The sequence below is a fragment of the Callorhinus ursinus genome, unplaced genomic scaffold (genome assembly GCF_003265705.2).
Source record: "Callorhinus ursinus isolate GAN/ISIS: 27379988/994484 unplaced genomic scaffold, GSC_fseal_2.0 scaffold10, whole genome shotgun sequence".
Classification (NCBI taxonomy): domain Eukaryota; kingdom Metazoa; phylum Chordata; class Mammalia; order Carnivora; family Otariidae; genus Callorhinus; species Callorhinus ursinus.
Genome location: NW_027397072.1, coordinates 60736157 through 60752177, shown reverse-complemented (window position 1 = coordinate 60752177; position 16021 = coordinate 60736157). Strand labels below are relative to the sequence as shown.

Sequence of the window (16021 nt, the reverse complement as noted above, 5' to 3'; positions counted from 1 at the left end):
CAGGGCAGGGATGATTTTTTTTTTTAATATCAGCTTTATTGAGATCTAAATCACATACCATACAGCTCACCCGTTTAAAGTATACAATTCAGTGGTTTTTTTTAAAAAGATTTTATTTATTTATTAGAGAGAGAGCACGCACAAGCAGGGGGAGGAGCAGAGGGTTAGGGACAAGCAGACTCCCCACTGAGCAGAGCCCAACATGGGGTTCAGTCCCAGGACCCTGAGATCAGAACCTGAGCTGAAGTCAGATGCTTAACCAACTGAGCCACCCAGGCACCCCTGTCTTCTACCCATTTTTAATTGGATTATTTAATTTTTGGTGTTGAGTTGTATCAGTTCTTTTTTTTTTTTTTTTTACTTACTTTTTTAAGTAAGCTGTAAACCCAACATGGGGCTTGAACTCACAACCCTAAGATCAAAAGTCACAGGCTCTACCGACTCAGCCAGCCAGGCGCCCCCGTATAAGTTCTTTATATATTTTGTATACTAACCCTTTATCAGAGATGGCATTTGCAAATATCTTCTCCTAGTTAGTAGGTTGCCTTTTAGTTTTGTTGATTATTTCCTTTGCTGTGCAGAAGCTTTTTTTTTTTTTTCAAGATTTTATTTATTTGACCAAGAGAGAGCACAAGCAGGGGGAGTGGCAGGCAGAGGGAGAAGCAGGCTTCCCACAGAGCAGGGGGAGCCCAATGTGGGACTTGATCCCAGGACCCCAGGATCATGACCTGACCCCAGTCTCTTAACCGACTGAACCACCCAGGCACCCTGGAGGCTTTTTTTTTGATGTAGTCCTTTTTTTTTTTTTTTTGAGCACATGCGAGTGGGGGAGGGGCAGAGGGAACCCAAGAGAGACATTCCTGAGTGGGCTCCATGCCCAGCGCAGAGCCCGAGGCCGGGCTAGATCCCGTGACCCTGAGATCATGACCTGAGCCAAAATCAAGAGACCCTTAACCGACTGAGCACCCCTATTTTGATGTAGTTCTAATAGTTTATTTTTGCTTTTATTTCCCTTGCCTCAGGAGACAGATCTAGAAAAATGTTACTATGATGTGTGGCTGATGTCAGAGAAATTACTGCCTATGCTCTTCTAGGATTTTTATTTTTGAGGTCGCACATTTAGGTGACTGGCTCCTCTCACTTAGCATAACATTTTCAAGGTTCATCCATGTTGTAGCATGTTCCTTTCCTTTTTATGGTTGAATGATATTCTGTTGTACAGATAGAGCACATTTTGTTTATCTGTTCATCAGTTGATGGCCATTTGTGTTGTTCCATTCTGTAGGTATGTGGTCAGGTCCAGACTACTGTCTGGAATGTTGTGTGCCTGTTGAAAGAGTAAGTTTCTCCTGTGATGCCTAGTTCCCGGCTGGTCAGCATTCTGTGCTCAGTGAATACTTGTTGAAATAATCATGGATGTGAAGACAGAGGTGAGAAGGAGGAGGAGGAGAGAGGGAGAGATCTAATTCTAGAAGATTGTACTGAGTTAAAGTTTGGGCCTCTGCTCAGGAGTCTGCTCCTTTCTTGAGTTGGGTCACAGTGTCCCACAGTAAGCTGGCCGTGAGCCTCCACCCTGTTGGCTGCTTTGCTTGAGCCAGGCTTGGGCCCACGGAGGTGCTCAGGAAGCATCAGAAAAGTCCACTTCTGCCTTGGAAACTTCCGGCTAGGGATTTGCTCTCAGTTGCTCCCTCATTGTCTGCAGCTGGCTGGATCATAGCAGGGTCTGGCACCTTCTACCCCCCGGCCCCCAGGCCCGGGCTCTGAGGGTCCCAGGGAAGCTCATGGTCTCCCTCACCTCAAAGCAGCCGCAACCTCCTTTGGAAGGTGAGACCGAGCTACCCAGGGCAGCAGCTAGAGGGCAGGCTGAATAGGGCCTGCCCTGACTGCTCGGGCTTTCTCCTCTGGCAGTGAGTCCCAGAAGAGGCAAGTGGGCCCTCTGGGGAAGAGTCAACGTTCTGGGTTTTTTTTTTTTTTAATTAAATTTTATTTTAATTTTTCCCCACCTTTATTGAGACACAGTTGACTTATAACATTGTATAGGGTTAAGGATGATTTTATATATATATATATTGGAAATGATTACCACAGTAAGGTTATTTAACACATCCCTCACCTCATATTGTACAGTTTCTGTGTGTGTATGTGGAGAACTTTTCAGATTTACTTTCTTAGCAACTTTCAAATGTACAGGACAGTGTTGTTAACTGTGGTCATCAAGCCGTACATGACATCCTCCGAACTTACTCTTGTAACTGGAAGTTTGTACCTCTGTGTCCTCTGACCACCTTCCACATCACTGGCTCCCTGCAACCACCAATCTGCTCTGTCTCTAGGAGTTTGGTTTTTCTAGATTCCACATACAAATGAGATCATATAAGTTTTGGCTTTGTTTGACATTTCACTTAGCATAATGCCCTCAAGGTCCATCCATCTTGTCCCAAATGACGGGATTTCCTTCTTTTGTATGGCCGAATAATATACGTGTGTGTGTGTTTGTGTGTGTGTGTTTGTGTGTGTGTGTGTGTATCACATTATCTGTTTATCCGTCAGTGGACATGTAGGTTGTTTCCATGTCTTGACAACTGTAAATAATGCTGCAGTGAACATGAGGGTGCAGATGTCTCTTTGAGATGGTGATTTTATTAACTTTGGATAAATACCCAGAAGTGGGATTGCTGAATCATATGGTGGTTCTACTTTTAATTTTTGAGGAACTCCACACCGTTTTGCACAGTGGCCGCACCAGTTTGCATCCCTGCCAAACAGTGCATGAGGGTTCCCTGTTTTCCACATCGTCGCCAACACCTGTTGTCTCTTTTTGATCTAGCCATTCCAGCAGGTGTGGGGTGATACGTCACTGCGACTTTGAGTTCCCTGATGCTTAGTGACGTTGAGCATCTTTTCATGTACCTGTCATCCATCTGAATATCTCCTTTGCATCGATGTCTGTTTAGGTCCTTTGCCCATTTTTAATGGGATTATTTGGGGTTTTTTTGCTGTCAAGTTTTATGAGTTCCTTATATATTTTGGATATTAACTTCTTATCAGATAAGGTTTGCAAATATTTTCTCCCATTCTGTAGGTTGCCGTTTCCTTTTGTTGAGTGATTGTTTGGCCTGCAGGAGCTTTTTAGGTTGATGTAGTCCTACTTGTTTTGCTCTTGTTGCTTGTGCTTTTGGTGTCCTCTTCAAAAATTATTGCCAAGACCAGTGCCAGGGAGGTTTTCTCCTCCTCCTAGTTTTATGGTTTCAGATCTTTAATCCACATTAAGTTAATTTTTGTAAGTGATACAAGACAGGGGTCCAGTTTCATTGTTTTGCTTGCGAATATTAAGTTTTCCCAGTACCATTTAATGAAGAGACTACCTTTTACCCACTGAGTATTTCTGCCTCCCTTGTCAAATACTAGTCGATCATATATGTATGGGTTTATTTCTGGGCTCTTGATTCCATCCCATTGGTCTCTGTGTCCGGTTTTATGTCCATACCATACTGTTCTGATCACTGTAGCTTTGTAGTAAAGTTTGAGATCAGGAATTGTGATGCCTCCAGCTTTGTTCTTCTTTCTCGGGATTGCTTTGGCTGTTGGGGGTGTTTTGTGGTTTCATGCAAATTTTAGAATTTTTCTGTTCCTGTGAAAAATTCTATTGGCATTTTGAGAAGGACTGTATTGAATCTATAGATGCTTCTTATTTGCTTTCTTGTGCTAACTTTGGGCTTTTTTTTTTCTAACTCTTTGAGACATAAAGTTAGGTTCTTTATTTGAAATCCTTTTGAAATCCTTTTGTTTTTCCTTGATGTATGTGCTCATCACTACAAACTTCCTGCTTAGAACTGCTTTTGCTGCATCCTGTAGGTTTTGGTGTGTTGTGTTTCTAGTTTCACTTGTCTCAAGGTATTTTTAAAATTCCCCTTTTGATTTGTCTGAGCTATTTGTTGTTCAGGAATGTTTGTTTATTTCCATGTATTTGTGAGTTTTCCAGCTTTCCTCCTGTTACTAATTTCCAGTTTCATACCATTATGATTTGGGAAAAGATACTATAATTTCTGTATTTTTGAATTTGTTGAGACATGTTTTGTGTCTTAACATGATTTATCTTAGAAGACATTCCATGGATCCTTGAGAAGAATGTGTATTCTGTTGCTGTTTAATGGACTATTTTATATATGGCTGTGAAGTCCATTTGCTCTATAATATTTAAATCCGCTGTTCCTTACTGATTTTTTTGTCTGGATAATCCATTGTTGATCGTGGGGTAATAGAGTCCCCAACTAATGCACTGCTGCTTATTTCTCCTTTTTGTTCTGTTAGTATTTCCTTTACATATTTAGGTGCTTCAATGTTGGGTACATAAATATTTACAATTGCTAGATCTTCCTGATGAATCAGTCCCTTCAGCATTATATAATAACCTTCTTTAGTTTTTTTTTTTTGACCATTTTTTCTTAGTATTTTGTTTAATACAAGTATAGCTACTCATTTTTTTTTTTTTTTGGTTACCATTTGCTTGAAATATCTTCATCCCTTCACTCCCAGTTTATGTTTATCCTTTTAAAGCTAAAGTGATTCTCTGTATTATAGGCAGCATATTGTTGGATCTTGTTTTTTTTTTTTTTTCTGTTTTAATCCATTCAGCCATTCTGTCTTTTGGAGAATGTAATCCATTTATGTTTAAAGTAATTATTGATGGGTAAGAACTTACACTTGCCATTTTGTTAATTGTTTTCACACTGTTTTGTAGATCCTGCATTCCTTGCTTCCTCTCTTATCTTCCTTCATGATCTGATGCCCTTTCGTGGTGGTATGCTTTCACTCCTTTATCATAATCTTTTGCATACCTACTAGTTTTCCTCAGGTGGTTACCCTGAGGCTTACATGGAATATATTTATAACATGCTATTTAAACTATTAACAACTTTGGTAGCATACAGAAATTTATACTTCTTCCCTCCTCAGATTTTAGGTTATTGATATTACAATTTGCATATTTTCATATTGTATATCTAGTAACAAATTATTGTATTTATGGTTATTTTTAGTATGTTTTAACTTTTAAAGTAGAGTTGTAAGTGAATTATGCAACACCATTGCAATATTAGATGATCTGACTTTAACTGTATATATACCATTACCAGTGGGTGATGGTATATTTTTCATATATTTTCATAAATATATATTCATATATTTTTATGATGCTAATTTCAGATAACATCTAGTTCACTAATTCTTTCTTCTGCTTGGTCAGTTAGGCTGTTGAAGCTTTCTGTGTAATTCTTCAGTTCAGTCATTGTATTTAGCTCCCGGATTTTGTTGTGTTTCTTTGTGGTTTCTGTTTCTTTGTTGAATTTCTCATTTTGTTCATGCAGTTTCTTCTAATTTTGTTTGTGTGTTCTTATAGTTCACTGAACTTCTTTAAGAGATTTATTCTTAATTACTGGTCACATAGTTCATGGATCTCCATTTCTTTAGGATCTGTTACTGGAGCTTTATTAGTTTCCTTTGGTGGTGTCATGTTTACCTGATTCTTCATGAGCCTTAATTCCTTGTGTTGGTATCTGCATATGTAAGTGATTTCTTTTTCCAGAATTTATAGGTTTGCTTCAGTAGGAAAAGACCTTCACCATTCAGCTTAATTTGGGTTACTTGGTGGGTCATCTAGTAGCATTTGTGGTGGGCAGAGCATGCTGTCGGGGTCTCTAGTTGGGTGGGGCCACTGCCCACAGTGTGATCAGGGTTAGAGGTTGGGGCTCTCCTGGCTGGGCTCCTGTGTTCAAGCAGGGTCTGCTGCTTGGGCTCTGTGTTCAAGCAGGGTTGCTGGGCGGACTCCCCAGCAGGGTGTAGCTGCTGGCTGTGCTCCATGGTCACATGGGGCCTCTATATGGGCCTTGCAGTTACCTCTGGTCAGGGGTTGGTCTCTGGATGTGTTCCCTGGAAGGGCAGTGCTACTGGTTGGACTCTATGATTGGGCAGGGCAATGGGTGGGTCTCCACCATTGCTCCTGGTTGGATGGGGTGTCAGGCTGTGCTCCTGGACCAGATGGTTCTGCTGGCTAGACTCTGTTCAGGTGGGGCCACAGGCAGGGCTTCATGATTGGACCAGTGTGCTCTGTGATCAGACTGTGCCTTGAAGTTGGACAGGTCTGCAGGCTTCACTTGGAGACCAAGGAGCCACTGGCTATGCTCTGCTGTTGAGCAACATTGCTGGCCAGGCTCTCTGGTGGGGACAGGCCTCCAGCTGTATCCTGCAGTTTGTTGGGGCTAGGGACTACGCTCTGTGTTTGGGTGGAGTCACTGTCTGGGCTCCCTGTCTGGACAAAGCCAGAAGCTGTGTCTAGCATTTGGGCAGGTCTGTAGGCTAGGCTTCAAGGCTGCTTAGGGTTACTGTTTGGGCTCCCTGGTTCTGTGGGACCAGAGACTGTGCTCAACAATTGGGCAGGGCTGCTGGTTTGGCTTCCTGCCCAAGTAGGGCTGGAGGATGGGCTCAGTGGCTGCCCAGATTCTCTGGTCAGGCTTCCTGTATGGTCCGGATGATGGGAGGCTCCACCAGCGGTTGAGTGGGGCTGCAGATTTGCTTTCTTGCCTGGGTGGGGGCAGTAGAATGGGCTCCACAGCTGGTTTCAGTCCATTGACCAGGGACCCTAATCAGGCATAATCACCAACTGAGCTCCCTAGCCACATAGGGCTGCCAGCTCAGCTCTGCAGAAGGGCGGAGTCACTGGCCAGGATCTTTGCTCATGCTCTGCTGTAGCAGGAACACGTTCCAACAAGATTTGAGTGTTGGTTATTTCAAGTCCTGCCCCGCTTCTGTCTGATTCCCAGTGGTCCCTGGGAGCTGAGATCCAGATGGACCTTCTAGGAAGCATCCCCCAATGCTAGGGGACCTGGATGTTTTTCCACCTGAAGAAACCACAGCTCTGTGCTGGCAAGAGGGAGGGGTGATTCGGTCAGTTTTATCACTTCTCCTACCCTTCTCATTTGGCCCTTTGTCTCTGGTCCATAAGGGTGCACTTTGGGACTTTCACAGTGGTGTCTCGTCTATGGATAGCTGCTAGTTGGTCTTGTGCGGGGACCCAAAGTCAGGAATAACCTATGTTGCCATCTTGATGTCCCTGAAATCAGCACTTTGGTATTGAAGGAAACCCAGCTACGTGGAGTCCATGCACAACTTCCCCAAGCCACCACCTGTCTCCCCTCATGCTTTCCCTGATTAGACCTCATTGCCCCTTTCTGGCCTCCATCCTTTACGTGACTCCTCTTCAAGACAGCCCTTTATCCTGCTTTGACCTGGTAAAGAATATTGGGGGAGGAAAACAAAAGCATTGGTTAAAGGCCCACTTCCTCTGACCTCATCCTTCCACCCGGCCCCTAGTTTTGTGTGCACTGTCATTGGCCAGGTTTTACCTCCACCTTCCTTGTTCGCTTACCTCTGTTGGGGGCTAGGAGAACACCTGTGTGGTGGCAAAGCCTTGAGCCTGCCTTGTCATCCTCTGTGGTGGCACCCGGTGAGGGGGGTGGGCAGTTTTGCATAAACCAGTTGTTACTTTGTGATTGAAGAACGTATTTTGTTCATTTTAGGTGTAATTAAAAGAATCTGGTGCAAAGCACAAGGGACTGATTGAAAAACTCACCCTTTCTGAAGAAAATGAAGTAGATGACACTGAGGTGAGGTATCTGCTAGTTTATTTTGTTTAAAAGGTCAAGCTTCTGCTATATAATATTGGGCATTTGAAAAACTGTAATAGATTCTGTGATTCCTATGTGGTAGTTTTGGTGAATTGTGTAGGGTTTGTTTGCCAAGAAGGTGTGCTGTACTGTGGGAGGCAGTGTGGAGTGTGGAACAGAGCGGTGTAGGAAGAAGAGGAAGGCCCAGAAGCCCTAGACTGCCCCTCATCCCAGGTGTGGCGCCTGTGCAGATGCATGTATGACTCCAGGCTGGTAGCAGGTAGATGTGACTGTGTATGGACTGAAGCGTGCTCAGGCAGATGCCCAGGTGGGCGAATGGGGTTTTGTTTCTGCATCTTTTTTTTTTTTTTTTTTAAGATTTTATTTATTTATTTGACAGAGACAGTGAGAGAGGGAACACAAGCAGGGGGAGTGGGAGAGGGAGAAGCAGGCTTCCTGCTGAGCAGGACCCTGAGATCAGCACCTGAGCCGAAGGCAGACGCTTAACCACTGAGCCACCCAGGCGCCCTGTTTCTGCATCTTTGCTGTTTTCCGTTAGTGGTAAAAATTCTCCGCTTTTAGTTGTCCTCTCTTTCAGTTATATTGCATGGTTTTGGTAAACTAGTTAGTTGCCCGTTGCTTTTGACTGGCTCTCCTAGCTCTCCTGAGAGGTGGACTTTGTGGAGCTCCCAGACTTGGTTTTCAGGGACTCCCCTCTTGAAGCTGAAAAACTTGGTTGGGGGGAGTTGGGGGTAGGGGGCGGGGGTGGGGACCATTTGTACCATTTGTCGATTTTCCAAACTAAGATAGTTTGATAGAGGGTCTTTTTGATTTGTGAACATACTTAAATGTGAATTCTTAACAAAGAGAGAAAAACTAAACCATACTGAGCTACAATGCCTACGACTGGCCTTTAGTAAAGGTTATAAAACGCCATAAAAGTGGGGCTCTCTCAGACCCATCTTCAGACGTGTGGTTGCCGTATTTAAGGGCTGTGATTTCACTTCACTGTATTCAGATCCAGCTGAAAAGGTTTTCATCAGCATATTAAACTGGCCTTTTAGATTCAACCCTTGGTGGCATTACAGGACAAACTGGGACCCATGACCTGGGACCAGGCCCAGCTCAAGTGACTCATAGGAACGCTAAATATTTCAAACCAACACCTCTTTTCATTCTGAGACTACCACAGACGCATTCTCAGAGTAGAGTGGCATTCGGATGCTTCCCTCTTCCGCCTTGCCCCCTTCTCACCACTCCCTTCTTGTCCCTTTCCCCCTCCTCCTCTCTTCCTTTCCCAATTTTCCTCCGCATCAACAAAGTGTAGCCCAAGGCCACATTATTATGGAAACGTGATGTTCCTAATTACACTGGCTTTGGGGTTCTAGACCAGCGCTGTTCAATAGAAATACAATGCAAGCCACATACGGAATTTAAATTTTTCTAGTAGCCGTATTAAAAAAGTTAAAAGAAACAGGTGAAATTAACTTTAATACTTTTATTTAACCAAATATATAAAAATACCATTTTAACATGTAATTAGTATCAAAATTATTGAGATTATTTTACATTCTCTTTTTGTATTAATTCTTTCAAAGTCTGTTGTGTATTATCTTACACTTCTAGCACATCTCAAATCAGACCAGCCACATTTCAAGTGCTCAATAGCCAAATGTGGCTAGTGGCTACCATACTGGACAGCGCATTTCTAGACCCTGATAAAAGCCATGGGATGACTATATCATCAATATAATACATACACATATACACATAACATTTTATATGCAAATTAAGGGGTTCACATTTCTAAGAAGTCCACTCCAGATTTGACCACCAACCCAGTCAATGGACCTTTGATTAAAAAACCCTCACAGCTTCTCAGAGTCTGTGAAGAAACCTGGCGTTATCTCTTATATCCACTTCTTCCCCCTCCCCCAGCATCACAGCGCTTCTCCCAGCCACGTGTCCTGATGTTGTGAGAGTACATCAAACCAGATTTTCTTAGGTTTGTATTTTTCTGATTCGTAGGTCAATGTGAGTAAAAAGAAAGATGTGGATATACTGAAGGATCTTATGAAAACTGCAGGCACCACCAGGGTCAGGGGAGGCCCTTGGAGATTACCTGAAGGCACTTAAGATGGGTAAAGAAGGCAACCCTTGTGAACCAGAGGGTCCCTTTTCTATTTACCCAAGTTATGCTCTGTACTGTGGTCTGGATTCCCAGGTTAGGGTGATGTCTGTTAAGGCTTCAGAAACAGCTCTTTATGCTGCAGGATAAACTGTAGTCTGGAGATTGGGAGCCAGTCATGAGTAAGCCCACAATTAGTGACTACTGGTATTGTACACATCGCGAACTATTTTGCCTATGGAATTACTAAGAGTTTTCTGGAATGATAATTTATTCAGTTTGTATAATTTACTTGTTCAAGGTTTATCTTCGCTCCTAGAATGTAAGCTCTAAGGGGGCATGGAAGGTGTGTGTCTTGTTCACTGCTGTAGCTCCAGCTTCTGGCACAATGCCTGGCACATAGTAGGTGCTTATGAATAAATCTTTGTTGAATCAATGAGTGAAGGAATGAAAGATATCGCGGGTAGAGTTGAGATTTACCTAGATCATATCTACACTGCGTAGAAGTGAGGTTATTGTCTTCTTCCCTAAGTTAGTCACCTGCCAGGCAAAATGAACAGTGGGGCCTGAATGTCTGCACCTCATCCTTGGACTCTGTTACTGGAGTATCTAGGTGTCGGCTGGCCCACAGGCTTGAATACTGGAAGGCCAGGCTTTGTGAGGTGGTGGTGAAGCAATTAAGTGTCTGGATTTGACGTAGGTGAAGGTCATAAAGCTAGTAGTTGTTTTATAAAATTGAGCTTTTTGGAAAACAATTTGAAAATACCAGTCTTTTATCAAGAACTAAAAGTGAGGCATTTAAAAAAAGAAAAGGCATTTGTTGCTATAGAACTCATGTTCATAAATTAATTTTATATGTAAAAACATGATATGGCCTTGAAATTCTCAATGATAAAGGAATTCTTTATAAATATCCATTGTCTTATTTTCTTCTAAGTTTGGATTTTCTGCCTTACTGGTGGTGCTCAAAGAATTTTTTTTTTAAACCACTTCCTGTATGTTTCTTTTTAGAATTTACAATGGAAATGATTTTACCAACGAAAGCCATGGCAACCCAGGAACCGACAGTTGAAAGGAAACTGAGTGAGAACACCTTGCAGGTATGTCCTCTGGGGCCAGTATGTAGGGAGGGAAAAGGAAGTGCTTAATGAGGATGCTTCAAAGCCCTAAATGATGAACTGTAAAGGTTAGTTAGGTGGGCCGGTTCATCCATCTTTGCATCCCTTGCCATTTTGAGGGGAAATGATAAATTGAGACTTCTGTCCTTGTTGATGGAAGGGAATTTTATATAAACAGACCTTCTTGTGGGATAAATATTGAATTTAGTTCAAGACCATGTTCCAAAGGCGGGTTCTTTGGTAGGCAACAGATTATAAAACCAGGCAACTTTGAGGTTCACCTACCACAATGGAAAAACCTCTCCAGACTTTCAGATTGGGTGGTTTTAGGTCCTATCCTTGGCATCTGGTGTTGGGGAATTGACACCCTTTGGCCTTAAGTGCTATTGTCTTTCATCTTTATGCCTCTGGGCCATTATGTACATGTCCAAGGAGGATTTGGGGTGTTAAGCGATGGCCTGGGAGTGGAACAAAGTCCAAGAGCTCATAGGAACAATGAGCTGTTTCACAGTAACCAGGATTGGTGGTGGTAAAAGGTTTTTCTTGCTATTTCCATGTGTCTGGAAAAGGGTAGTGTGAAGTTTGGGGACATCTTGGTATTTTATTGAGTGGAAGACTGAATTTTAAAACCTAAGTAGTTTGATCCCTGGCATGCTAGTTATGCTTTGAAACCTCTTCTCGAGATCCAGGCTTCATCTCCAATGGGGTTGGGAGAAAGATCCCCACTGTGGCGCTGCACATGACGGAACTCTTCGATGCCACTACAGAGCAACTGTACAGCGTCTTCACCATGAAAGATGTAAGTAACTTCCCAAGCTAGGATCTTCAGTGCTGACACTGGGAGACAATGTGCCACTAAGAACTGGAGCTAGTTTTTCATTTCCCATATAGCCATGTTCTTACAATTGAAGCGATCTAGAATGGTGGTGGATAGAAGTCTTTAGGGTAACTTCTAAAAAAATTCAAGGGGTTAAAAGATGGGCAGTTTGGGGAAACAGATCCACATTTAGGAGATACATTACCGAGTTTTCTCTCTCTGAGGGAGAGGAGAGAAAGCTCTACGTAAAAGCTACAGATTCAGAATTAGGAAAAGGGAAAAAAAAAAAAACCCACCTACCTTAATTGTTAATACTTTGCATTTAGGTTAAAAGGTGATAGGGCACGCTGGACTAACATGTCTGCTATATGTTTTGCTTGGTTAGTTGGTGCAAAAATTTTCTAAATCTCCTGCTGTATTAGAAGCTGAAAAGGAAGGGAAATTCCTAATGTTTGATGGGAACATCACTGGTGAATATTACAGAATTGGTAAGTGATCTTTAGGGTTAAAAAGTAAGCTGGGACTAACTCTTCTGTTAATACTGCTTTATTTTTATTTTAGTAATCTCTACAGCCAGCATAGGGCTTGAACTCATGACCTCAAGATCAGGAGTCACATGCTCGTCCCACTGAGCCAGCCACGCGCCCCAGTATTGCTTTTTAAAATCCATGCTCTTTTTAATTTGCTTTGGTTTTTTTTTATCTGGGCTCACAGAAACCGGAGAACATTATAAAGTTGGTTTTGAGAACATTATTAAGTATGTATACTTGGTTGTAGAACAAATAAAAAATGTTACACATACTAAGTAATGATAAAGATGAAGACTGAGTTTGCATGGTAATTGTGCTAATTCTTATGGTTTTAGAAGAAGGAACTAGAATTCTTAACTCCTGCTCTACAAGTTTCACATTTTGGCCACCTAAAGCATAAAATCACTAGGGTCTGCGTTGCCTGAGCCCCGACACCTCAGTTCTGTTTGGGTTACCAATGTCACTGCACTTCTGTCCTTGAGGTTGGTGCTGTTAAGGACGTTTTGGCACACAGGAACAGTGGATTTTCAGTGGCCCTGCTGTATAACCTGGAAGATGGGACTGTACCATTGTTCGTTCAGTACTTTTAGTGCTTAGGGATTTCCTGTATTGCTGGAAGTTTTAAAAGCTGTATTAAGGGGATTTCCCTTTTGTTTTTAGTTGACAAAAAGATTATCATGAAATGGAGATGTAGGAACTGTCCAGAAGGTATGTTACTAGTATCCTTTGTTGTAAGAGTCTAGAAACACTCAAGCATGCCCCCATACCCCAGCCCCCGACACCCTGTTACAAAAAAAAAAAAGTAGCACTGTATGGACAGTTTTCCTTTTCGTAATGTAGTAATAAGCTTCTTATTTTCTTTCCAGAACGCTATGCAACAGTTGCACTGAGTTTTGTGCCTACTCCAGGGCAAACTGAATTGCAGTTAGACTGTACAGGAGTTCCTGTCTGTAAAGAAGAGAGCATGAAATTCTGTTGGCAGAAGCAGCATTTTGAAGAAATAAAAGGTTTACTGCAGCTGACCCAACCCTAAATGGTTGAATTAGAAGATTTTTATAGGGTATTACTTTTTGTAAGCAGGAAAAGTGTCAAGTTTACCTCTTCCCCATTACTCCTTTTAAAAAAGAAAACACTCTTAATTTATACTGGGTGAAATCCATGAGCTTATACAGAATTCAAAGCACTGTTTGAATCTTTAGTACTAGACTCTCATTGGGTTAAAAGTAGCAAGCAACCTGGAAAGTCAGTATTAACCTTACCTCCCATAGCTGCTCCTCTGGGAAGAGACTGAGCCTCTGGGGACAGATGGTTGCCGTTTCCCACTAAAGCTTGTTCTAGCAAGCTACTTTCAGCTATATTTTTAGTTTAGGCAGACAAAAAATAAATGGCACGTCCATACTATTCCTTTATCTTACTTCAGGGTTTTTAAGGTCTGTAACTCTTAGGTAGCAAAGCAGCAGCGTGTTGCATTCAGAAGCATGTTGATGTGAGGTGCATTGGGCCACGTCACGTGGCTGCTCCTCGCAGCAGATTTGCACTCCAGGCAGAGGCCTGAAAGGCTCTGGGGTAAGTGACTTTTCGGGCCGCCACTACTGTGATGAAAGAGAATATAATGGAGAAGTGCTTCCCTCCCATTCACAGTTTTCTCATTACTTTCATCTGAGAAGACTAAAGCAATGTTAAATGTAAACAAATGAAAAGTCATCACAATCTGTTTAATTAAGTGCACAGAATAGCAATCAATCAGTCATGTCAATAAAAATAAAACAATTAATTTTACATCAACTGTGCTTTATTTCCTCCACAGGTATTCTGTTAAATAAAGCACCATTTATATACTGCCAGGCCACAGCTAAAGAGGATTCTTTACAGAATCAAATTTCTTGTGGTTGTTCCGTATACAAGTAAACTTAATTTTGATAATAAGAACCACAGCGATCGGAGGCGATCTGCCTCTATTATAAGGTACAAAACTGGCACAGAGGACACCATATTATACACAGTAAAAATGCTGTAAGTTTAAATTACATTGTACAGGGCCAGGGAACCCTGTTCCTCCCAGACAGCCATATGAAATGAAAGCCACTACAGTGAACTCTTAATTACATAAAACATATCCATTATCTGATTGCCCTTTAGAAAGTATACTGAAGATGCAAATTTTTTCATCTGGAGTTCTGCCTGACCAAGAATTAAGCCTATAAATCTATCTTGCCATTCAAGCAGAGAGCACTGGACAAACTGAAGCACAAAAACAGAAATAAGCAAAACTTATACAAACAGCATTGGGGGGAGAGGGGACCTTAAAAGTAGACATGCTACATCTAATGTCAAGAAGCAGCTTGGTTTCCTTTGCCAGATATCCTTGTGACCACATGGATCGTAGATTCAATGGTCCTACACAGAGTATCTAAAATGTCGTGTTGCTGCATGTGACTAAAGAGTCCTCTGGAATGGCCACAACTGAGTGATAAAGCAGCCTCAGGGTCCTGGGAGGGCAAAGCTTGACCATCACAGCTTCTCAAGTCAGCTAAGTCAGAGAGAACTGCAGAGATAGAAGTAGAAGGGAACTCGGATTCTTCCTCAGCTAGGTTAGAATCCTTGGAACAGTGGAGGTCCTTAAATTCTTTACAGTCTTCAAACCTACCATCACTGGCCTGTTCTTCTGCATGTTGTGACCTGATATTTGACATGTCTTCTGAAAACGAAGATGGAACTTCCATTCGATATTCTTTAACAGAACTATTTTCAGGGGAAGGAAGATCTTGTTCAGTTCCTGGATCAATGATTGAGGAGTCTCTTGTCTCATTGTCTGAAGTGCTAGTTGGGGTTAGGACCTCCCTGGTTTCTGTTTTCAAGTCGCTGATACAGCTGTCTACAGTGTGCTCCTCATCACTGCTAACACGCCTTCTTTTAACAGGAGTTGCCCCTTCATCATCTGTGAAAATGAACATCATTCTCTGAAAGGAGTCATTAAGATCACACTGGGGGTGTTTGCAGGAGATTTTCTTTTTAGCATTATATGCAGGAGACCCAACTGAACAGACAGCTATTGTAAAGTCAGTTATACCGAGTGTATTCTTCCCCTCTCCCACCCTAAAGGTAATTAATATTAGTCCAGAAAGCTAACCTTTAGTTTTTCTTTCTTTGGCTTCTTGCTCTTGGAGTGAGTTTCTCTGCTGCAGACAAGTCCTACATTTGCTTAAAAGCTCTTGCAGAGTTGGAATTAGAGCTGGGTTTAATTGCTTGGGAGTGTGTACTGACAGGAGCAAAGCAAGTGCCCGCAGATCCTAGAAAACCCAGATAGGAACATTTAAAATTCTAAAGCTAACATTTTGACACAGTTGTTTACTTTCCCAGGAATCCATTCTGGTTTCTCTGGCATTTTTAGAGAATGCTAAAACTAGAGAGCCAGGATTAGGGTATTACTGTATTTTATTGGTTCTAAATCATTAATACCATTATTTTATGTATCATGCCACTAATTAGGTCAGACTGAAGACTCACATAGTTTTCTGAAAATGAAAAAGGCAAAAAAAGATAGGGATTTAAAAAATAAGCTCTGAATTATCCATGAGAAATTAAGGCCTCAATCTAGATATCATAGTTCCTCAAACATGCTGATTTCTGGTGCAAGTCACATAGTAAGGTCATTCTTGCTCAGCTCTGTAATCTATTCTGGCATCTAAGCAACAAGTGGTTATTGGGGAAGCAGTAAAATGCTGCTGGACAGGTGCTAGCATTCCATTATTGTATGACCCAGCCAT

The 16021-nt window shown here is 42.0% G+C and overlaps 2 protein-coding genes across 5 annotated transcripts in view; one reads left to right on the top strand and one right to left on the bottom strand.

Annotated features, from left to right (window-relative positions):
- The first annotated feature begins 10128 nt into the window (after nucleotides 1–10128).
- LOC112821395 (activator of 90 kDa heat shock protein ATPase homolog 2-like) lies at nucleotides 10129–14033 on the top strand. The gene is made up of 6 exons (XM_073897946.1): nucleotides 10129–10135; nucleotides 10878–10889; nucleotides 11591–11706; nucleotides 12110–12212; nucleotides 12915–12962; nucleotides 13121–14033. Exons 1-6 carry the CDS (start codon nucleotides 10129–10131, stop codon nucleotides 13285–13287), a joined length of 453 nt encoding a protein of 150 aa, XP_073754047.1. The 3' UTR covers nucleotides 13288–14033.
- The window catches only part of USP34 (ubiquitin specific peptidase 34), a 257260-nt gene continuing 255263 nt past the window's right edge, over nucleotides 14025–16021 (bottom strand). For all 4 annotated transcript variants that reach the window (XM_073897663.1, XM_073897665.1, XM_073897664.1 and 1 more), the window contains 2 exons: nucleotides 15385–15544; nucleotides 14025–15192 (listed from right to left, as the gene is read on the bottom strand). In XM_073897663.1, the coding sequence (XP_073753764.1) occupies nucleotides 14585–15192; nucleotides 15385–15544 (768 nt within the window). In that variant the 3' untranslated portion in view covers nucleotides 14025–14584. The remainder of the gene's footprint in view (nucleotides 15193–15384; nucleotides 15545–16021) is intronic.

Excerpts from the sequence above, each read along its gene's own strand:
- LOC112821395 (XM_073897946.1), top strand. Across the intron at positions 12,213-12,914 it reads TGGTGAATATTACAGAATTG|TTGACAAAAAGATTATCATG; the intron begins GTAAGTGATCTT and ends TTTTGTTTTTAG. Across the intron at positions 12,963-13,120 it reads ATGTAGGAACTGTCCAGAAG|AACGCTATGCAACAGTTGCA; the intron begins GTATGTTACTAG and ends TTTTCTTTCCAG.